Source organism: Perca fluviatilis, chromosome 9, assembly GCF_010015445.1.
Source record: "Perca fluviatilis chromosome 9, GENO_Pfluv_1.0, whole genome shotgun sequence".
NCBI lineage: Eukaryota > Metazoa > Chordata > Actinopteri > Perciformes > Percidae > Perca > Perca fluviatilis.
In genome coordinates this window covers 30,300,285-30,323,708 of record NC_053120.1, presented here as the reverse complement: position 1 = coordinate 30,323,708, position 23,424 = coordinate 30,300,285, and the positions used below count along the sequence as shown (strand labels likewise).

At 40.2% G+C, this 23,424-nt stretch overlaps 3 protein-coding genes across 8 annotated transcripts in view; 1 reads left to right on the top strand and 2 right to left on the bottom strand.

The window, feature by feature from the left end:
- Positions 1–1,345: 1,345 nt before the first annotated feature.
- On the top strand, positions 1,346–9,907 carry LOC120565063 (glomulin-like). Of its 2 annotated transcripts, XM_039810392.1 has the most exons (18): positions 1,346–1,538; positions 2,810–2,935; positions 3,860–3,970; positions 4,047–4,155; positions 4,947–5,196; positions 5,479–5,569; positions 5,680–5,846; positions 5,949–6,002; positions 6,094–6,124; positions 6,230–6,319; positions 6,677–6,718; positions 6,823–6,896; positions 7,463–7,547; positions 7,719–7,828; positions 8,343–8,406; positions 8,502–8,637; positions 8,752–8,846; positions 8,932–9,907. In XM_039810392.1, exons 1-18 carry the CDS (start codon positions 1,497–1,499, stop codon positions 9,025–9,027), a joined length of 1,773 nt encoding a protein of 590 aa, XP_039666326.1. In that variant the 5' UTR covers positions 1,346–1,496; the 3' UTR covers positions 9,028–9,907. The 2 variants fall into 2 exon arrangements, with proteins under 2 accessions (XP_039666326.1, XP_039666327.1); XM_039810393.1 differs by lacking the exon at positions 1,346–1,538 and having other exon boundaries at positions 2,835–3,970; positions 4,028–4,155.
- On the bottom strand, positions 9,237–12,507 carry LOC120565064 (protein SPO16 homolog). Its single transcript, XM_039810394.1, has 5 exons — positions 12,198–12,507; positions 11,908–12,001; positions 9,690–9,861; positions 9,461–9,539; positions 9,237–9,353 (listed from the first exon to the last, which is right to left on the bottom strand). The coding sequence occupies exons 1-5, from the start codon at positions 12,261–12,263 to the stop codon at positions 9,246–9,248; spliced, it is 519 nt and encodes a 172-aa protein (XP_039666328.1). The 5' UTR covers positions 12,264–12,507; the 3' UTR covers positions 9,237–9,245.
- A 176-nt stretch (positions 12,508–12,683) lies between these two features.
- The window catches only part of btbd8 (BTB domain containing 8), a 48,049-nt gene continuing 37,308 nt past the window's right edge, over positions 12,684–23,424 (bottom strand). For 4 of the 5 annotated variants that reach the window (XM_039810386.1, XM_039810388.1, XM_039810390.1 and 1 more), the window contains 7 exons: positions 22,424–22,485; positions 21,096–21,630; positions 20,319–20,406; positions 18,016–18,140; positions 15,988–17,925; positions 14,254–14,340; positions 12,684–13,617 (listed from right to left, as the gene is read on the bottom strand). In XM_039810386.1, coding sequence (XP_039666320.1) covers positions 13,118–13,617; positions 14,254–14,340; positions 15,988–17,925; positions 18,016–18,140; positions 20,319–20,406; positions 21,096–21,630; positions 22,424–22,485 — 3,335 coding nt within the window. In that variant the 3' untranslated portion in view covers positions 12,684–13,117. The remainder of the gene's footprint in view (positions 13,618–14,253; positions 14,341–15,987; positions 17,926–18,015; positions 18,141–20,318; positions 20,407–21,095; positions 21,631–22,423; positions 22,486–23,424) is intronic. The other variant, XM_039810389.1, reaches the window with a different exon arrangement.

Sequence of the window (23,424 nt, the reverse complement as noted above, 5' to 3'; positions counted from 1 at the left end):
CGTTTTACTGCAATAACTACAAATCATACATCGCATCTTTGTTGACCTTTTCCCAAATCATACCGTTGTGATCTACACTATGATGCCAGTCTATTATCTGTGCAGCAACCTGTCTTGATGTTCGCGTGATGAACTCCCAAAGACAAAAAATCATTGAAGTCCATACAATTGGATTTAAATAAAATGATAAAATTAAATTGAAAACCAATAGCTGCTCGGAAGGTGGGGGGGGGGACACAATTCAACAATTCAACAATCTATAACACAGCATGCTTTTAAGAATAGCTAGCAGTCATTTGTGCTAAAACATAAAAAAAAATCGTATTTTAAAGATAAGCTCATTGTAAGATAAGACAGCTGCATTTTACAGCAATGCTTTACAGCAGCGATTCCCAACCAGGGGTACGTGTACCCCAGGGGGTACTCCTGCAGTTGCCAGGGGGTACATTTGAATTTGAAAATTTTGAAATAATGATTCAATAAAAAGAATATGTCCACATATTAACATTAAGTCAACTAGAAATCCTAAACTCTACATGTTGCCGTTATGTAGTTAGCAAGCAGGCACAGAAGTTTAAACAGGTAGCTAAATGAATGAATAAATAGTTGAAATAGTTTGCTAAAAGTAACGTTAGTGCATATATGGTTAAAACATTCAGCTTCACTCTTAAGTAGTAGTATCAGTATAGTAGTAGTACGATTGCTGACCAAACCAACCTTAATAATGACAGTTTGAATGTATGAAAAACTTAACAATATCCACTTTTATATGATGAATAGTGTTATAGATTTGGAACATACATTGTGAATTAAATAAGGGGTACGTGAGTTCATCTGACAGAGCTGTGGAGGTACCTCAGACCAAAAAGGTTAGGAACCAATGGGGTTACAGGGTAGCAGGGACCTTAAACGAGCTTTCAGCAAAATTATTAAAAAAAAATCTTTTCACCACAGTAATATCAAATGAACATGAATTGCTATTTTGATCATATACAATGTTTAGGGGCATTCCCCCTCCTACAGTGCAGGAAATTAGGCAAATATTTCAATATTTGGATGTATAAGTGGGTAGCAGAGCGTGCTTGATAAGCACAAACGCATTCAGTAGACTTTCACTGGATTCCAAAACTATTCAGAGGGCTCCCTGGTGTAATATATTTGTGGTTGATCCAAAGCGTGACCACCTCTCTGCAATTTTCATTTTATTTTACAGAACTGAAAGTGGTTTTCGTCTGGATCCTTCCAGACAGTTCCACGTTTTCTGTGACCACACAGGAGTGCTCTGGTTTAATCCTATTACACGTCAAGCACAAAGGGAGATAAGAGGTTTATGTTGGGGTTTGTGACAGACTGAATCTCTCTCTCTCCCTCGAGACACTGCGAGCTACACATTTGGTCATTTTGATACTGCTTCTTATAGCTGCCACAGTGCCTATTGTGGAGCACTGAAAGACATATTGATAATAGGATTGCCTGTGAGGGCTGAGGAGACACTGATGATGAATGAAGATCAGGTGAAAGACATAATCCAGAGATGGGTAAGTCAACAATATTCTATCACTGTAACACAATTTAGCTGAGGCAATCGTACTCATTATCATCTATCATAATTATGTCGTGGGGTGTGATCTTCAAGTGAGGGGAACTTTTGAAGTGTGCACTTGTAAGAAATCCATCAAATAACACACGCACTTTGATAAATGAGTCGCTGTCTACTCAGTCTGCATTGTAACTCATGCCATCCTAACGTGATGTAAAATGTCAGGAATTAAATTAAAATTATTAAATAATAATATATTCTATATATTATATTTACAGACATGTTGCTGCCTTCACACTTAGGCCTTTAGATTGTGTTTACCACTCAGTCAGCCCTGAGGTTTATTACCGGCGATAATACAGTACTCACCACTGTATCCTCTATGATAAGGTTAGTTGGTCTTCTCTGACTGAGAGATGTAATAATCACTGGTATCTGTTTAAAAATAAGTACCTTCATATATTACATGTAGCCTATGTTGCATTGGAACCAAGGTCCTGTTTCAGTGTCTTCAATAATAATAATAATAATACTGTATACTTTATTGATCCCATGGGGGAATATTAAAAAAAATTTCACTCAGTTGTTAGAACACACTACACACAGGCCTAAAATGCTCAGGTCCCTTACATGTTCAAATGGAGAGATGTCAGAGTAAGGCGGCTGCGACTGCTGGACAGCCACCCTGAGCAGTTGGGAGGGTTCGGTGCCTTGCTCAAGAGCACCTTGACAGTGCCCAGGAGGTGAACTGGCACCTCTAAAAGCTACACTTCAACACTCCGTACTTTGGTCCGTACAAGGACTTGAACCAGAATCCCTCCGTTTCCCAAACCAACTCTCTCCAGACTGAGCTACTGCCACCCCAAGTACTTAAGTACCTTGTGCCAGGACTGAACTTGGAAAGACTGCAGCTAACTCATGGAAACTCTTGCAACATGATCTAAAAATAATTATTTTCACATGGCTTGGAACATTTTACTTGGACATTTTACTTTTACTTAATAATTTCCACTATGGCCTGTAAGGGTAACTGTTTTAACTGATGTTTGTTGTGTATGATTGTATTTCTATTTTAACTGGTTTTCTTATTATTTGGTTGATGTCTTTGTTCATGCTCAGCATTTAAACTGAGGGTCTCCCTCAATTAAGTCTTACATAAAGGCTTGAATGAATGAATGAATATTTGTTTCTTATGGTTTATGCTGAGAATAAAATTCTGCTGACATATGGTGATCACTAACAGGTGTTCTGCCTCTATCTTGTATTTAGCTAGATACTCCAGAAGAATATTTGAAGCCAGAGGACTACCAGCAGTTTAAGGATTTTGGATCTGCCTGTCTCACCGAGGGTGACAGTGCACAACTACTGAAATTTCTTCAGGATGAGAAAAACCAGGTACTTCAGAGTACTGACAGAGACAGATCTGTTCTATCCTCTATCCTGACTAACAGTCGTCATACCCTACACCTATGAAGTGACAAAGACACTCAGTGTTAATCTGTCATACAGCACTAACATACGCAGTCACACAGCAGCCTCCTGAGCAGGCACATACAGTAGCTACTGAAGCGAACAGCAGCAGCCACTTCCCTGCTACCAAAATATGCTAAACATCGACATGCAGGCAGCCACTACTCTGTGCCTGCTGGCCTCTTGACCTGGAGGTGCTGGGAGTAAACAAGCAGACATTCAGTTAGATTTCTCGCTCCAATGATAACCCTCTTCAATACTGCCCTCCTCTAAGTGCCCTAGCGCACATTTAGAAGCATATGCCATTTCTTACTCCTTCCTCTTTCTGAGGCCAAAACAATCTCAGGGGGTTCAAATGATTGATTATCGAATGAGAAATCCCTGAAATTGAACGTGGTCATCGAGAATAAGACTTGGTCATGTGGCATCTACCAATAAACACTACATGTCCATGATGTAATATGTACAGTATTCTACGGTACAGTTCTTTTCAGTGTGGCATTGGAGCCTCTTAAAATATAGGGACAAAAATAGACAGTGTTCAGTACATTTCAAATTGATACATTGTAATAAATTGCTTGTGTAACCTGGTATTTCAGTCAGTGCACACCAGTTCAGCTAATCATGCGAAAATGTAAAAAATTGTCTACAAGTATAAAATTAAATAAATATCAATATTAAGTTTCTGATAATAAATGTGTGATGAATGAATACTCACTTTGGTTTTTACCAAATTACACAATTCTTTCCAGGCAACTTTTTGGAAATTATTGGGAAATTAAAGTGTAACACAAAATTACACACATAGCTAATAAGTATACTGTAATGACTTTTTTCTCTTGCACCTAGGGGATTGTGAAGTCTATGGGTTATGTTCTAATGGCACCTCTTGTAAATGAAGTAGTTCAAAAAGAGAAGAGTCTTGATCACTGCCAGGCTGCCATCACACATTTGACCAGGGTAGGTACAAACAATTCATCTATACAATGAGACATGCTTCTTATACATTAGGTTTAGTGTCTGTTCTGTTGTTTAGACTTGCAGCCCGAATAAACTCATGCACAGCTTGCTTGAACTGATTGAAGACATTGATCCAGGGGCCATTTCTGAGACCATCTTAACCCTTGTTCCACATCTTCAAACAGGTAACACAACACTTGATGCAATGCTATTACCTACTTACACATCCTCAACCCACATAGGAATAAAGCACCACAGTAACACTTTCTCTGACACCTGTAACTCTTGCAAAATGAATGAAAGGAGTTGATACTCCTGCTTCACGATATTAGGCATTATGCCAATAATCATAATACGTAGCTTAATTTATCTCTGTGATGTGTAAATGACATTCATGCAAAAAACTATCACACTTGTAATTCCTAAAGAGAGAGACATACTTCATTGTATGCAGGCTTATAGCAACTTGTATAATGCATAATGCAAGTACTTTAAACCTTACTGCTAATATTCCATTTACAAAAATTCTTTATTCCTTGATTTTACTTGGAAACGTCTCCCACTTTTCTACAAAATACGTGCTAGTTGTCATACTCAGTTGTTAGTTTATTAGATGAGGAGAGCGGTTTCTGTTATTCAGCCTACCCTCATTGATATAAATGGGGTGGAAGAAATAATAACACTTGTCAGTTTAATGCTTTACAATTCGACAGCATCACAAACTGCTGCTTCCAAAATGACCATAAAGTTGAATCAACAACTTTCCACAAAAATATGCACATTATAACCTTCAGGAAGGGATGATCTATTGCTGGACTGTTGTATTAGACTGCATTATTTTTGGCTTTGTAGCCAATAAACTGGCAACTTAGTGTAGGTCTTACTACCTCTAGATATATTCATTGAAGGTTTAATAAAAGGGGGTTTGGCTCCCCCTGCTGTACATTTATGCTAACATCAAGCTTGTCTTGAAAAGTGCTGCTTCAGCTGGATGACAACAAGGCAGCCTGTGTGGGCTTGGCTCTGACCGCCCTGCAAAAGCAGTTGTCCAGGCTGCCTGTGCCTTATACCCAGCAGCAAGAGGAGGCTGATGAGTATGGTCTGTGTCGCTGCTACAATGCCTTGGCTGTGTCTACAAAGCCATTCATAGAGGAGGTGAAGAGGAAAAATGAAAACTGCACTACCACATCTGAGGATGAGGAGCTAAGGACTGAGCTTCTCAAGTTGTAGGTTTTTTTCTGTTTGGCTGGCTCAGGCCGAGTAAATTATTATTTTAGATTTTTCACTTGCTTGTAGTTTTTCTTTGTTTTTATCTTTATTATTTACATATGTGTCAATCTTTGTTCATTTTTACCTAAGTTTTAGTGCAGTTTTTTTCTTCTTGATGAAAGCTAAAAAAAAAAACACTTTTCATTTTGGTATGAGGTTAAAATAAGAATTGTGGAGTAGAAGCAATAATAACAAAACAATTGTAAAAGGCTTATGTATAAGGCTATACTTATGTGCAGCTGCATGAGGAGTTTGAGGGAGCCCTTGCTTGAGGCTGAACTGAACCGGGATAGAAAATCGTCACTGTGGCTCTTTGCAACAGAGATAATGGTAAGAGTTTTTCTTTCTTTTCTATCAGTGGGAAAGCAGTCAAACAATGGAAGGTGTTTCAATATGATTTTGTTCATTAAAACAGGCAAATTCACTTTGCATCACTACAGGTCACACTACCTGCAATCCAAGAGTCTCTGTCAGAGCTCCTTTTCTTCAGCACTCTAAAGAAAAGCACCCAGACAGACAACAGTCAGTCCAAGGAGTCAAGAGCTTGTCTGGCTTATCTACTGTTTGTCCAGCTCATCACCATCGACAGCTTTCCCGCAGTATTCAGGTGAAATACTGAAAATGATAATGCACATTCACCATAATACAGTGTTCATTTGTACTGTCATTAGACAAACAATTTACATTGTACTGTTTCCTGCTGTTCCAGTCCTGTATTTGTTCTTCAGTGCAACATGGAATACATCAATCAACTACTCACTAGGTATGCTTTCTGTACAATACGAACTGAATATAGTTCTCCTTTTAAAATGATTGAGTTCTTTGTGTAATCTGTAATGTTGTTTCTTTGACAGCAAAAAGGAATCATACTTGCTCAAAGGACTGGTAAGGCCCCACCAACATGTAGAAAAAGTCTTAGAGATGTGATCAGACATGAAAGCAGAAAACTGAGGTCATTTTTCTTTGTCATAATTGTCTATTTCCACTCAGGCACTGTATGCAAAAAGCTTGGAGAGTGTGCAGGACAACAGCCTTCCAGTGAGTCTACTGGAACTGAAGAGCTTCTATAGTGTACCACAGGTAATACAAGCATGCCACCAGCCTCAGTTTTCACACAAAATGAGCAATTTATCTGCAAGGTTCTGGTAAGGTATTTATCGGTACAACTGAATCACTTAGCAATTGCTTTTTAAGGGGGAATGAGACTTTTGGCTTTAACTGGTTGACCGTATTTAAAAAATAAAATTGGCTGAAACATTTAAAACATATATTTTGAATAAAATTCTATTGGTAATATTAAAACTGATTATGCTGACCAAATATTCGTGAGCACAGTAGACCATTGCATGCTGATCTGTAGATATAGTTAATTCAAATGAATGATCTATATGAGTTATTTTGACCAATCAGTGACCTGTGATGTGCTGAAATTCACAGAACCTGAGGCACGTTCTTACTGACTGCCCAATGCAGCATTTGGTGAGTATACAATTATGCTCGATGAGAGGAATGTATTCTACATCTGTGCGACTATGAAACTCATCAATTTGTTGAATTGTCTTTTTTTGACTCTGCTTTCCCAGAGAGAATCAGGACTACAGGTTTTACAGCTGTTCATCAATAAATTAGATGTTGAAGCAAAGCACAAGTTCTTCAGGTGAGAATCATCAGAGAAGTAAGAAAATACCAAACCAAATGTCCATGTGTGTCAACAGCACAAATACATACAGTACTGTACATGCTTTTATAAACTTGTTAGGCTGCATGATCTCTGGACGAGACAATGTGTGTGAATACAATGCACATTTTGCACATGCTTTACTGTATATTTGCTTTATTTTCACACATGATTTTATTCCACTGTCAAAGTTATTTAGCATCTACCATATATTGATATTTATCTAATTCATACTGAATACTCACATTTTTGGAATTTTTTCATTTCATCATTCCTAGTTTTAACTACCGCTGTCCTTTTCCACCCATTTGTGCTCCAATCCATACATTTCCCTTCTTTTCTCATTATTTGTATATTGTATTATATGTATTTATGTGCTCCAGTGTTAAATTGTTGTATATGTTTATACAACTCCATTTGACCGATTTAACTATTATTCAATGTTTTTTCTAATTTAATTTTTTTAAATATTCTTTTAGTATTTCAGCAGCTACATCTTATACTAATCTAAAGTCTATCAACAAAAGTCATATTTTCTGTTGCAGGTGCATGTTGAAAACCAGCAACCACGCAGGAGTAGAGAGTTACATAGTAAAAAACACCAGGAATCAAGTTGAATTTTCTATGAAGGTGAGATAAAAGATAATAGACTTATGATAGGGCTTACAAAGGTCATATTACTATGTTTTAGAAGAATTTAGAAGATCCTGCCTATTTATTTGACCTTAGTCTTGAATGCTTAGGTGGTGTTTGAGCTGGTGATTTCATTTAGGCGTTTCATCTATGTTAACTCTCCTCCAGCCGGGTAATGCCAATGAGTGGTTCCTTGGGGAGGAGTTTCTCTCGTTGTTGGGACTGGTGTTGTATTTGCCACAAGGTGCTGAGACAGATTTGCTGAACAGTATGGATAGGTAAGTAACATGAACAACGGTTTAACATATACAGACAGGCCTGCTCAATTATTTTCTACACTTGGCATATTCCAATTACTACAGATTACATAGATTTAGTATTTGCCGAAGCATGCCACAAATTTTCCCAGTGGTCCCTTAGTGTCAGTCAGGCTATGGCACAATCACCAAAGTCAGAAGTTTTTGCCTTTATTTGGTCGTCACAAACCACATATGTACAAGAGATGCAAGCTCGAGCAATGTATATACGATATGTTTTGGCCAACGTAAAATATATGGAAAACCAAACAAAAATTAAGCTAAATAAATGTTGATTCTATGTGACACAATCAACTTTAGATCTGATTAAGTTACAGACATCTGTGACCTGTGTTTTCTTTTTCAAACCACTCTCAGCCTTTTCACAATTCCGCTCTCCTACAGAGATTCAAAGACAAAATGTCTGTAATTGTGAGAACTGGGACACTTTTTCCAGATTAAGCCACTAAGCAATGCCCTGTCTTTGTTGATCCAGGATAATGGAGAGTCTAAATCTTCTACGCTACATCCTTATTAGAGACAGAGAACTAAGGAGAACTGTAAGTCAGTCTAATTCAACACTGTCAGTGCTCTTCTGCCAGCCAGCCTGGTTAATGCACAAATGTTGATGATGCTTTACTCATCCTACCTTCAGACAGGTGTGTGGGAAGAGCTGTGCAGGCTCAAAGACGAATACCTAAAAATGCTCCGTGTGTGTATCAGCATTTCAAGAGGATATTATTCTGCTGAACTGAAGGCACTGAGGGAAGATCAAAAGCTAAAAGCAAAAGGTAGGCATTAGCTCCTACTCTATGTAACAAAAGGCCATTGAAATAACATTGTTCAAACGGCAGTACAATAGTCTGTTTTTCATACTATGAACCATCTTTATTTTTCCTCCTCAGAAGCCAGAGATGCTGCCAGATCCACCAGATTAGTCAAAAGCATTACAGTGCAACACCAGAAAGTGTCCAATATGTCCCCACAGGTACAGCACCAGGTACTGAAACTTTCTTTCCTATTAACTATCATTTTGATTTTGGTCTATGTAAGACCAGCAAGCTGACTATTCTCTTGTGTCACAGGTGTTGCAGAGTGCTTTGGTGACATTTGACCTGATGGAGAGTCTTATAGTCCGTATCGAAGAGATCACAGAGGAAAAGCTGAAGATCCCAAACTAAATTGAGGGGCTCAAGTGTCACTTCTGGGTTATTTTTATAAACACAGTTTTACTTTATTTGCTCTGTTTGGCCGATACAGAAACATGCATTGATTACAATTATTTTCTTTTCTATGCCAAAGTTATTGTAAACAAATGTAAAGCTTGTGCTGTTATAGCATCAAATAAAACAACACAAGTGTGAAGTGTGTGAAAAAATGCTGGATCATATGCTGAGCTTTATAGAATGTCCCTAAGCATCTCCCACACAGGACTGCTTTCAATGATGTGAGCCCGAGCCAGAGACATCCGGTCACGGATACTGTCTACATGGGGCTTACTGGTGGCCTGCAGACAAATGAGCCTGTGCTTAGTTCAAAGTATTACAAGGAAACAACATCTAATGTATTATCTAGAATGACCAAATAACTTTTGTGCACTGCCTCTATCTTTACCTTGGCAATTGTCAACATTCCTTTGACAATCTCTGCATTGTTTCGCACAGGCAGTATCCTGAGATTGCTGCCAAAGAATCTGAAAGAGAAAAAGCCAAATAATCTAAATCTTATAATCACAATGCCTTTGTAACCAGTGTCAGTTAAACAAACCAAGTTGGGTAGAATCCCTCCAGGTAACAACTTGGGGAAGTGACTGAAACAGCCACTAGCACAGCCATGTATCTACCTCAGTTGAATCACCGACAAGATTTCCAATTCCTTTTTCCCATTAAAGGGGGCATATAGAAGTAGAAAGCTGTTCCGGTGTACTTGCACAAATGTCCTTATCCTCTTAATGAGTCCAGATTCCTCAAAATGCTCCAGGAGGTCTTGAGGGTCAACCAACAGAAATGCTGTACCTGGGGAAGTTGTAAATGTTACAAATAAACTAAACACAAAAATGCATTACTTGTTTAAAGGGGTGATAGAATGCAAAACCGATTTTACCTTGTCATAGTTGAATAATGACAGTTTAGTGGGTAACTAGGACATACATAGAACCTCTAAATCCCATTGACACCTCTTTCTTCAGCAAATCTCACAATTTGAAACTGCCTCTGAAAACGGGCAAATCTCAACAAGCCGCCTCGTTGACGTCAACTCGGCGGCTCCTCCTCATTTGGCTCTAGTCTCTCTCTTTGTCACGCCCCAACATTTACATAGGCTACACAACTGACCTGAGATCAGCTAGTCTTCTGAATCTAGGTCCTGCAGATCTCAGAAATTGTACACATTGTTCATCTGCTATTTTACCATTAAATTCACTTCTGAGAGTTTTTTATGCGAGAAATCAACTATGTAGAGGTCAAATATTGGCCGTTTTACGAAAATGTATGTCTAATTGCAAATTTTGTCCGACTGGGTGTCGGAGTTCAGCGGCCGGTGCTGCCTGTGTTGCTGCCTCGCCGCCTGGCCTGCCTTCCTTCACAGACCCCGGCCTGCTGTGAGCTCGATTGAGCTCCGTCACGTCTGGCAGCCCACGGCACTCCATACCCGCGCAAAGTCACAGTTTTTTGGGTTAGTGGACTACCAAACGCAGCTGCCTGGACAAAGCTCCAGGGCCTGCAGCTCCCCTCTTCCTGCTAAATGCCCCGTGTGTGAGTGAGAGCGCGGTCAGTGAGCTTGTTACGCCAGCAATCTATTACCACAGGTTCCAGTTAATCTTATAATGTGTGTGTAATTATGTGTTGAGTTATTTAAACAAAGGATCGGTGAAATAAACGCCTCTTGTCCGTGAGTCTCATTGATAGAGCCTGCGGCTGGATGGAGCTCTATCAATGAGAGCTAGCTAGCTAGCCTCCTCTTAGAATTCCTCTGAAATTCACAAAAATTTATAAAATTGAAATCGGACACCATTGTTAGCTTTATAGACCTTGGTGTAGCGGTTATATAAGTGGCGTGACGAAATTCTAACTGTAAATATACTCTAATTACGCCGAAAATGAAGCTAACTAGCCGCAATCTGTACACATAGGATTGAAGGGACAGTCACAGCTAACGAAACCCCTACTGTTCACAGAAAAAAAATTAAATTGAAATCTGACACCATTGTTAGCTTTATAAGACCTTGGGGTAGCTGTGATATAAGTGCCGTGACGAAATTCAAACTGTAAATATATTATAGTTATGCTGGCAGCCGGCCGCGGAGCCCCGGTAGTGCAGTAATCCATATGGTATGGAGCCCAACAGGCTGCCGCTTTCTTGTCAGACTGTGTGGAGCTCCTAAAGTCCGACACGTCTTACCAAATTTGCAATTAGCCATACGTTTTCGTAAAACTGCCCATATTTGAGCATTATATAGTTGATTTCTCACATAAAAAAGTGAATTTGGTAACGAAACATTGCAGTGTCTGGAATATGAGATTCTGTCATCGCTAATGTGTGTGTACGGGGATTCGCTCAACCAATCAGCACGCGTCTCTAATGTGTGTGTATGGGGATTCGCTCAACCAATCAGCGCGCAGCTCATCTGAATATTCATGAGTATACCATATTTGGAAGAAAATCTCATGTTATAAATAGGGCCAAAACACAGGGATGCATAAGGGCCAATAAAATATCAACCAGGCCATTTTCAGCCCAACCAATGTTACATACCCCATTAGGAGACCTTAAGGAACAGTGTGAAATACCCTATATAATCATTCTATCACCCCTTTAAACAAGTTACTTTTTTGTTACTTTGGCCATGCAGTATTGATTATAAAGAATATTTGTAGTCTGTGTTTTTAAGTTCTGAGATAAGGATCCAAAAGCAACCAAAGTAGTGTACTACTGTTTTTTTCTGCAAAGTTAATATTGTAGGCTACTGGTGTAAAAATGTAAGGCAAGTGTATTCCGAGAGGGCTCTATTTGGTGTTAGAGATATTGAGATTGTCTAACAGCAGAAAATGCAGCAGGTTTACCTGACAGAGGAAAAATAAAGGCTCCGGACTCAACACTGTCTGAAAATCTGATTCGGTGCTGCTGCGCGCTAATCATCCTGATTGTGTCATGGTTCTGGTAAAACAAATAAAGACAATTAAATTAACTTAGCTTCTAAATTCGGGTAAAAGTCATACAAGAATTAATCAGTAATATGTCACCAACTGTTTTTGACTAAATTGCGTTAAGCTAGCTAGATAGCTAGCTAGCAAACCCATATTCATGTTCTTCGTTTAACGGACGTTTGAATCCAAAATGTGTTATCCTCTACCTGGAGTGACGTGCTGACTATTATCGTTGTTTTCCACAGAGGAATTGCTTCTTTGTTTGTTGCCATTACCCACTGTTCGCCGTAAGGCAAATTAATAGCGCAGTTCTGATAATGAAATCCTCAAACTAACGTTAATGTCCTCGCGGTGCATTCACACGAGACTGCCGCCTCTATATCTTGAACTCAGCACCAGCTTTGTCATGCTAACAGAAAGCCACGAGAAGCCGCTGCGGTATCGTCTATATATCTATGCGGTATCGTCAAGCAACACTTCATGGCTTTTCTAACCTTTTCATGGCTAACAATAAAACCAGTGTTGCACCTTGTATTTTTTTTTTTTATCAGGCGAGTATGTTCGATTAATATAATTATTTTGTTGTTGACACACAGGTGTTACTAGATTAGCAAATTTACAGTAGCGGTTAGTGTTTTTTGTATGATGAAATAATATAATATTTCCCTATGACATGACAGTAAGGACCACTCTTCATTTTTTCAAGAAACACAAACCTTTATTTTCAATATGACACTAAATGCAAGCCATGTAGGCCACTATTATTTTTCTTTAAGAAACTTCAGTCAACCATATTATTACAAGACTGCCATGAGAAAGAAATGTTTTTTTCTTACTCTATATTCCTTTCTAGAGCTTCAAAGCAACATCAATTAAACAATCAGACATACAAAAATATCAGCATGCATAACAGCCCATTTGTGTCAAGAAACAGTCCACTGAGGGCATAATGGGGAATGCAAATAAACTGCTGCAAAGTCCAGAGTTCTGCAGAGTCCAGGAAAGAAATGTCAAAAAGAGAGAAATAATATGATTATAAATTATAATAAATTAAGACAAATTTGATGTAGACGTTTAAAGTTCACAGAAAAGGTGTCAACTGTCAGGCATGTTCTCCTCTGTGCAGTCAGTGATGTGTTTCCAGTTCCACGATGGTCCACTCCCCCTGTGGAGATGCAGCGTCTTCTGGGGAGAAGCTGGTGACCGTGATGCTGGTGGAGGAGTCCTCCATGGGTGAGATGAGCTCCGCCCAGCGTTTAAAGGTCTCCTTCTCTGGGGACAAGAAGGCCTGCGAGTCCAGGCAGTCACGTGACAGGGACAGTGTCTGCTTGATAAGGTACTGGGCCAGGTTGAGCTCCTCAGGCACAGGGTTTATGACGCCCAGATTGGACTCGTGGTCTGAGAGGAGGTGCCTAAGCAAGCTCCAATCCCGCTCTGCAAACTCATTGCTTTTGTCATCGTCCCCTCTTTGATTTTCTTCCTCTGCCTTCAGTTTAACATTCCTGTCCTTGTCCGAGCAGTGCTCAAAGGCTTCTCCAACATCCATCTCGTAAATGGGAGAGAGGGCTTTGGATGGTCGGCGGTCATGTTTGCAGGTTTGATCCAATCTGTCACAACCATTGTCCCCTAAAAACAATTGACAATACTGCAAAATGACAAATTGATTCACTCCTTCACAGTTCTTTTTCCATTTCAGAGACTAGTCACTGCCTATTACAATAAAACACTGATTACTGAATGATTACCCTTAATGCAACTGTGTGCTTTAAAGATATTCCATAGTGAAGTTAGGTGAGGACAGCACAATATGAAAGCAGTACCATTGATGGTCAAAGTATGGTCAATTAAGTGGCAATACCATTACTGATACCAACTTTAAATTCATTAGTTTGAAATTCACCCAACACTTCAAATATGGATGTCAAGGGTCTACAGTTGCCTTAAAGGTATTGCACACAGGAATGCTAATCTGAATGCATCTCTTTATCCACCTGTTCAAACAAAGTAAGCCATGCATTGCCAGCACCAGTGAACTTTGCATTTGTCATGAAGTAACAGTAATAGGTTTAGAGATTTACGTGCAGGTTTTTGAACTGGCAGACCTAATAAACAGACTTAAATACGGTCATAAAAACCTAAAATGCAAGCAACAGTGCTGTTCTTAGTAGCACAAAAGATGGCACACCACCAAGTTTCTTTTGACATTCTTTGTGTTTTCAATTTTTAACAATTTCAAAAAAGGGAAAAAATAAAGTAACTCACTGTTCACTGTTTGATATTGAAAACAAAATAATGTACATGTTTGCATCGGGATAGACCCCCAGTAATGGTGCAGCAGGATTTCTTTTTCTGAATATGATAGTGAAAAAAGAGAGACATGGCAGGACCATGACAACTGCTCTAGAGACACACCACATACTTTACAAGAGGAGGCTACTGACACTACACAAACCTAGTTAACAAAAGTGTATAGACAACAAAATACACTCTTCTTTAAAGTGGATGCCTATGTATCTAGACATACTACTGGGTAATGGATAATGGAAAAAAAAAACATACACTAAAGTGATTGATGTAGAAGGGAATGAATGACAAATTAATTTTAATAGTAGCATGCATTTGTGCTGTGCAAAAATTAAAACAAACAAAAAACTCAGGAACAGGTACATTCGCAAATACAAACAAAATAGCAAGCAGATGCTAGGGAAAGTTCCCCAATATGACACACTTTTCTGAGAAGCACTGGTAGTTTAGTGTCATCTATTTTGTACTATAATTTTGTATTTTACCTTAGTGTCAGGTAGTCACTCAACAAAAATTTCAAAATAATCATTACTTACTTGTGATTAACCTGAACACATTTTTTTAAAATGTGCTACATATAGCAAGTTAACATCAACAAATCTTTTACATATTATTTGGAGATGTAAGTATAATTACTGTAAACAAAAAGACAATCACTGAGAAGCCAAGCAGCATCTAGTGACGCTAGACTGCAAGTGACATTGTGTACCACAAGGTCCAGATTTGTTTATTCTTTACTGTATGGCACGAAAGAAGAAGAGCTATGGAGCCAGAAGTCTGTGTTTCTTAAAATGGCAATGGTTTAATGAATGAAAAGCCAAACACATTTATCATTTATAATAAAGTAAAAGAAATAGCAACACTTGTAGCAACATCTTCTGAGCCATGGGGTTTATGGGAAATGTAATCAAAATTTTAAGAAACACAACCTTTATCAACATCACTATCAGGAGCATGACAAAATTATCTCAACGATTGTCACTGTGATGGTAATTATACCAACAAACCAAAATTAATTTGGCAATGATATATTGATGTTAAAAAATTATATTTAGAGCACCTTCAACTATGTCAAATTATCTATGGCGTGAAAAGGCCAAAGACTGTTCCTCTGCATGAAATAAATGACAAAATAATCAAAACTTGTTTTTATGTACATAAAAGTGCATTGGTGTAACTATGTCACAGGCCTTGTCAAAAGGCAGATTCTTTTTGACAAATACAATTATATGATCAGTCTTAGTGAAATGTACTGTACACTGCTTTCCCCTTTTTTTGTGTAAACTGAGTTGACAAGGGCTAAATGCCTCAGACTAAAGGTAGTTCAGTTGCTTAAAATGTACAGTTTAGGTTATTATCTATGATGAGACCAAACTCCATCTTTAAAAGGATATTGATGTTGCAAATTCAAATTTACAACAGCTACACAATCAATGGGTTGAAATGCAAAGAAGCTTTAGCTATGAAAATATGATGACCACTGATTTCATTTGAATTTGTAATTAGTTACTACAATATATCCTTTTTTTCTGAAAGAGGGATAGGTATTGGATGTTGGATGTAGGTAAGGTCAAGGAATCGGAGCAGAGAATGAATCTTGCAGGGATGAACTATACCTTCACTAATGGAGTTTGGGGATAAGAGATGGCTTTGGATTTGGGGTCTAGGAAGGGTCCGTAGATCATACATTACCTGCTGGAGATTCTGCAGCATGTACAGGAGAGTCCCCTTTCAGCTGAGGCTCATTTAAGTCTAGATGTAAATCAGCTTTCTTGCTTTCTGAGGGATTGGTGTGATTTTTGCGCAGCCCTCCGTTGTATTGTTCAGTGTGCCGCAGATCTAGGTGGCATGGGCGCTCCTGGGGAGGGAGGACTTTGGTGTCAGCATCCAGGAGAGGGCCACTGGACTTCACCCCATCCACCTGGATGTGATTACTCTCATCCTGCACGGGCTCCTGGATCTCTGTAAGAAACACAGGGGACTTTTCTTCCTGTTCCTCGTCGTTTTGTTTGCCCTTCAGGCCTGCGCTTTCGAGATGGCAAGTCAGGTGCTCCGGTTTGTCACCGGAAGGGGCACAGTTGCGCTGAGGAGCTGTAGAGTCAGTTTCAAAAACATCACAGGAAGTGACAGCGTCATTGGGCTGTTGAGGTGGCGTTTGGACGCCGCCCTCTTCTGAGCCCAACTCCTCACACTCGTCAACAGAGAGTAACACTGAGCGACGGAAGTTAGAAGACGACTGGTAGTCGGGCTGGTCATTCTCCTGGTCTACACCGTCATCATCGAAAGCTAGGTTGACGATCCCCTGAAAGTGGGGCGAGGGTTCAGTTGGCGGCGGCGGAGCCCGACCTGGAATCACCTCAACTTCAGACCTCTCATCTTCCGTTGCCTCTTCATCTTCATCTTCCTCCTCCTCAGAGGAGGAGAAGAGCTGGTGGTCGGGGACGCTTTTTATAGTCACCGTGGCCTCGACCTCAGAGTGCTCCTCCTCAACAGGAACCTCGTCTCTATGCAACCAGGAACGAGGACGCCGTCTTACTCCCTCCTCCTCGCTGGTAGTCTCTGCTTCTCGTCCGCGCAGCCGAACCTCCACTCTCAACCCCGCCCCACCTTCGTACATCTTTAACTCCTCTGGGGTGCTTGTGTCACTACTACTGCGACCCAAGAAGTCATGACAGCGCATGGTGCCACACTTGGAAACACCTCTGTCGTTGGAGCAGTCGTCGTCTTGCGAGCCTCCTGCGTCGTAGTCCTCTGAGCGGGGCTTGATGTCGTCAGAGGAAGTGGTGTGTGTGCTGCCAGTCTCAGACTGTGGGCTCACCTGATGGTGGATGCCGCTCCAGGAGTCCTCTAAGGGAGTGTCAGTGCTTCCCATGCTGCAGGGGGTGTCTATAGGGCGTTCAGTGTCTCTTGGAGAATTTGGGGAACGGACCTCATTAACTTGCCCTCCGCTGATGTGAGCGGGGATGACACCGCTTGGAGACTGTTTCACTTTACTCCCTTCAGTCTGTTTGCAAGTGTCTGCATTAGCACATATGACATGGGAGATTCTGTTTGCTGCTGGTGCTCTCTCAGTGTTTCCTGACTGTATTTCAGGCTTTTGACTCGTAGGGCTTGATTCTAGTTGAAGGCTAAGTGAATCCCCTCCGCCCTGGCTTGTTACCTGTGTTCTGCGCACTGCAGGCCGGCCAGAAAGCGCTACATCTGTACTATCTTCATGCACTGCAACGTCACAAGTGTTCTCAGTTGGAGCAAGCTCAGTTTTACAGTTTGAATTTTTACCATTCACTGTCTCTTTTCCTTTAGTTCCTGATTTCTTGGAGGCAGATGCAGCTGAGGTTTTGGAAGCTCCGGATTTTGGAGAAGCTTTCTCCGTTGATAATTCAGTAGTACTTTTTGGCTTTAGTCCAGACTTGGCAGCTCCTACTGAAGATTGCTTTGAGGGGGCTGAAGATGCTTTTGGTGGTTTAGCACTGGATTTAGCTGAGGCTCCAGTCGCCGAAACGGGTTTTGTGATCTTCTTTTTATGAGCTTCACCGGCTGCTTTGTCTGGTGCTGAGGATTTCAAACCGTCCTTGCCGTCTTCTTTCCTAGGGGATGCTGGCTTTTTCATGGAGGATCCATGCTTAGAGACTAACCAAAAGACAGAACAGAACGGGACATGAATACATCGCTACAGTATATTAACAGACATTTGAATCAGGCAGACTTTGAACATCTCACCATGGTGGTCTGGTGTGCCTCTTCCCTTGGTGTCTGCTCTTGCTGCTGTCACTCCAGTAGATGCTTTCTCTGCTGCACCAGTCTTAACTTTGACACTTTCTCTCACACTTGACTTATTGGTAGGACTGTTGTTGGTGAAACAGATAAAACAAAACCATAAAACAAAGTGACCAAAAATGTTTTTACCACTATATCCCAAATAATGTATCACCACACCATCATTAAAAAAATATTTATGATAAGAGCTGCAGGGAAAGTAAATCATGAATTAATATTTAGCACCAGCGGGGGGCAGCAAAGTCTTTTGTCCCATTTTGTCAAGGACAAGCCTCTGAGACATGATTATGAATGCAAAAAAATGTCAAGTTGTTACTTGTGTCCTTGTGAAGGATACTCTACCTTGGTTCTTAACTAAATCTAACTGTAGGAACAAGAGAAGAGAGCACATTTTTACAGTTTGAGATTTGATGTGTGCCCAAGGTTCATGGATTTTAATTACCGTATCTGACATCTTAGTAAGTTTAGTACAGTGCAGGTCTAAACATGATCTACAAATGATTAGACACACTATCTCAATTGATTTTAGATGGGAGTTTCATGTTAAATTTGGATACTACATAGTTCCTTGTACCACCTTTTTCTTTACAAAAAACGGCAATCCAAAGATGCAACCAAGATATGTTTTGTTGTGCTATCAACTATTTATTGGCTAACGTACATGGTTGCTTTTCAGGGAGACGGGGATATTGATGTGCTCCCGGGACAGATGGAGTTTGGATGATGCAGACTGTAAAATTGATATTTTTAACATCTTTGAAGGACAGATAAGAGGCTTGTCAGAAAACGCTACACAGCTGCTTTTAACCTCCTGACAACCACATGTCGCCTAAAAAAACTACAAGGTGATACTGTGCTGCAACACTCATATTTTGCCCTGCACAGACCTATTTCCACAGTGCTGTTTCAGAGTATGGTCTGGCTACACCGCCTATCTATTCTGAGAAAGGGAAAATAACGCTCTGGCTTGTTTGTATTTCTTTAAACCAATAGTGAGACCCCATTCCATTTCTGGGATAAGGCCTCCGGCGCGTCTTTCACACGCTGGATGTCTACCATAATCCCAGCAATGTACAGTACGTCTGTTGAGACAAACTAGCTATATTGGCAATTGAGCTCATGTTGCAACCTGGCTTGATTATGTTGAAACTGTAGTGAGTATGCATGGCACAAGTAGTAAGTCAGTTAAATTATTTTTTATTTGTTTGAATGTTCTAACTGATTTGATAATTTAAGTGTAGGTGACTGTGTAATGGACAAAAGCTAAATGTTTTTGGCAATCTGTCTCAATAACAGAAATGCATCAGCTCTTCTGTATTTTGCAAGTTTCAAGTAGGGTCCCAGACCCCTTTATCCATCCTAGGAGTTCTTAAAGGCCACATTTTGTCATTTTTGGTTGTCATTTTAACACAGCCTTTTCCACTGCTCCTTGGTTCTTGGAGCTGTGTATGACTGGGTTTTGTGATACCGGTACAGATACTGTGAATTCGATACCGATTTAACCAAAGTTAAATTAGTAATTCTAATTAATTTAAATAAAAATAAATTACAACAATACACATTATTGTACAAATCTTTTTATTTACACCTATGTGACGCACACCGTAGTCAACCCTCTCAGAACACACACGAGCCCCGTCTCTGTGCATAAGCTAGGGGTTTTACTGCATGCCTCTACATAATGTAATGTGAGACAGCCTTATAAGATCTTGGTACAAGCACACAGCGTGCTTACTGGCTCACTGACGCTGATGAAATTTACTCCTTAGGTATTGGAATTTGGTTTTGAATGACAATGCATTTTCCAATACTTAATACTAGGGAAGCAATTACGTTGGTGCCTGAAAAGTATCGAAGTTCGGTACCCAGTTCTAACATAAATACTTGTGGAATGCTACACAGAGTCCGAGTGGTAAGCAAAAGTAAGTTCATCTGTAGAAAATTTATTTTCTGGCTATTGTTTATTTACAGTTGTATACGGTTTTTTAAAATTATTAACAACCAAAATGCTTGCTGGATTGACTTGCTCCCTAAACATTCTTTTTTTGTTTTTTAAAGACCTTGAGCACTAGCATGGCATTTAAGGTGAATCCATCCAACAGGAAGATCCAAGGGAAAGTTGACAAGGACAATGCTTGTCTTAGAGCCTTTAAACATAACACACACTGTAGCATTTTACTAAATATACACAAGAAGCGCTGAGAAAGCACACTGATGAGCACAATAACGTGAGGGGTAAAGCTCACCTGCTGATCTTCGTTGTATCTGATTTCTGAGGAGGTTTTGTCAGTGGGGATTTGTTTACCGCCTTCGCCTGGTGTTTGGGCTTTGCACCTAAAACACAGAAAATGAACCTCATACACAACGGTTGTAAATAGAAGTTTGTCAGGGCAGATAGTTTTGAGATTAATTAACCAAGACTGCACGTAGGTCCGATGCATATGACTCTCAATTTACTCAAGAATAAACCAAATAATCTTCAGGGTATACATAGTAAGGTAGGGTAATGTCACATCACATACTTTTAGCATGTCACTTTCAGGGTGTGGTACAGGGACATATGCTGCGCTAGAACCGACAGGACAGGCAGCTGAGGCCCACTTTAGCCGTAAACACGAATATCAGTCGGGATTGCCCCACCTCCCTAAAATCATCGTCCCCACAAAGGCTCAAAGTGATCACACCCCCCCTGTGTGAGAGCTGTATAGGGCTTTGACCTCTGCTGTTCTGCTAAGAGCTTGTACAATGATACCAGCAGGCTGCCAAGGATAGCCGCATAGGCTTTGTTTTCCTGATAAATCAACATTCATACATGACACTGCCCTTGTCTTCCAAAAATCCCTCTTGGCCATAAAACAACATTCATCATACTAATTAGTCTGCAGGTCCTTCCATATTTCTACTACAGTATTATGCCTGGAGCTGACTTGCTGACAACTCAGCTTGGCTACAGTGATTACCTACATTGTAATTGGTGTCGGTCACAATGATGAAATGTTAAGAAGTCAATAAAGAGAGTAAACCTGGGATGGAGTGGGTGTCGTTGCGAGGGCTGCTGGCACCATTCTCTGGCGAGGCGCTGCCTGATGTGGATGAAGCGCTGGGCTGAGCTTGGGTGCTGCCAACAATGTCAGTCTTTCCTGTGGAGCTCTTTTGAGCCTTCATTACCGCCGTCTGGCTTGTAGATGTGCAGCTCGGGGGAGATGTTTTAGGCCGTGCACCTGGGTTTGGCTTCTTTTCTTGCTCTTTAGCCCCATGAGAGCTTCTAGGGCCATTGGCACTGGCTCCATCCCGCCTGGGCCCTGCAGCTCCTGTGCCATTGACAACTGGTGAGCCAGCTGATGCGGTCTTTGCCTTCACTGCTACACTCCGGTCTCCAGGCTTTTTCACATTCTTTGCCTTGGATGTGTGACCATCTCCTGGTTTGTTAGCTGTCCCCAGTCCATCAGACTTCATGGCTGATGCAGCACTACGGGAGGAAGAAATTTCGGACACCCTCTGGGTCCTGTGCACAGGCGGACTCTCAGGTGCAGATGAAGGGCATTTTACAGCCCTTGACTGCAGGAAAAAAAATAACCACATTAGTCACGTAACTGTAAGACAGGATTAATCAGCAAATAACCAGAGGGAAGTTAAATTAAACTGAATAACATTAGTGCACATTACCAGAAGTCACTGGAGCATACTACAAAAAAATTCGGACTAACAACACATCTACAAAGAGATCTTTATAGTCTGTGCTAATCAGCCAACCAAAGTCCTATTACTGTATATCCTGTCCTCGACTTTTCGAACAGTTGATTTCTTTACTTTTTTTTTTTTAGCAGAAGTTAATGGGAAGAAATTGTGCTTCTTTCTTGTTCTACTACACTTTGTGAACTTTTGCTAATTAACCAAAGAAAACTGGAAACTCATAATTGCCTTTTAGTGTCATTGGAACAATTACATAAGTGAAATGCATTTAGCCGGTTCAGAGAATCAGCACAAAAAGCCTTTGGACAGGCAAAGTTCCTGTTTTGACTGTATCAAACCACTCATGCCTAGCATCTTGGCAATCCCTCTCTGGATCACCTCACCCAGGCTTATCTTAGTTATACATCTGTTTAGAGGGGCCCTGCTGCACATTTTATACTGTATCTCTTTGATGTGAGGGTGGGGCATTTATGACATATGGCATCTGTTGGCCAAAGACTGTAATCACTGTCAGGAATTACACAAACTTACATGGATTTATCAGAGTTAAAACAGCCTCGTAAATTCATATCATCAGCTAAGGTAAAACCAGAGGTCTGATTTACAAATAAAACTTAAATGATTTGTTTTGTTTCTGATACAAAAATAATAATATTACCTGTGAGCTAGTGAATACAGGCTTTTTACCAAGTCTTCGATTGTCCCCTTTATCAATAGCATCTGTCAAAACAGGAAAAAAGGAAGACAGAAAAATATCAATTATCCTGTAAGTATTTTTTTCCGGCAAAACAGGCAATTCAAATCCAAGATTAACACAGATGAAAAGGGCTGTACCAATTTCTTTCAAGACGCTGCCTAGGTCCTTCATTATGTGAGCAAGAGGAGCCATTCTTTTCATTCACAAATTCTCATTTCCACACCCTTTGTTTACCCTTTGACTATTAGGAAACAAACATTAAATCAATGGACTGATCAGGCACATCTGGCAAGGACTAGTCAAAACAAAGCATGGCCATTTCTATCCTTAATGCAAGAACAATTTCAGAACCTATAAATAATAATCAAAAGCAAATGAGGTGAAATGGATCCAATTCAGTTATGTGTTATGTTTGCATGTGAGACCTGGAATCCAATTTCACTGGCAAGAAATGAACCAGTAACAGGCACACACTGATACCAGCTAAATAAATCACTCACGCAGTGCATTTTTTTTAACACATTACTAACTCAACAGTGAGGAAACAGCATATCATTTGTATGTGTGTCTTATCATGTGCACACTCAAAAAGACAGAAATCCAGCCTTTCACTCACACCAATTAAAACGAGCATGGCGCGTCTTGTGCATTTACCATGTTAGCGTACACTCAGCCCAGGACAGTTAAAAAGGTAGCTCACATGAAGCAACATGTATAAGAACATCACTGGCTAAACAATTAATGGGTCAGTAGTGGCCAGGCAGCTGTGTAGAAAGAAGCCATTAAGTATTACATCAGCCAACAGCATATGCTCCATGGGCTTCGGTTCATCTCTATTGATGCAAAGCCACTGCTTCAGCGCTAGGCTGGGTTAGGGAGAAAAAAAAGAACATACATCCACACACACTGCAGCATGAATACGTATAATATGACTAAAAAAAAGAGAGCTCATAGCAAGAATG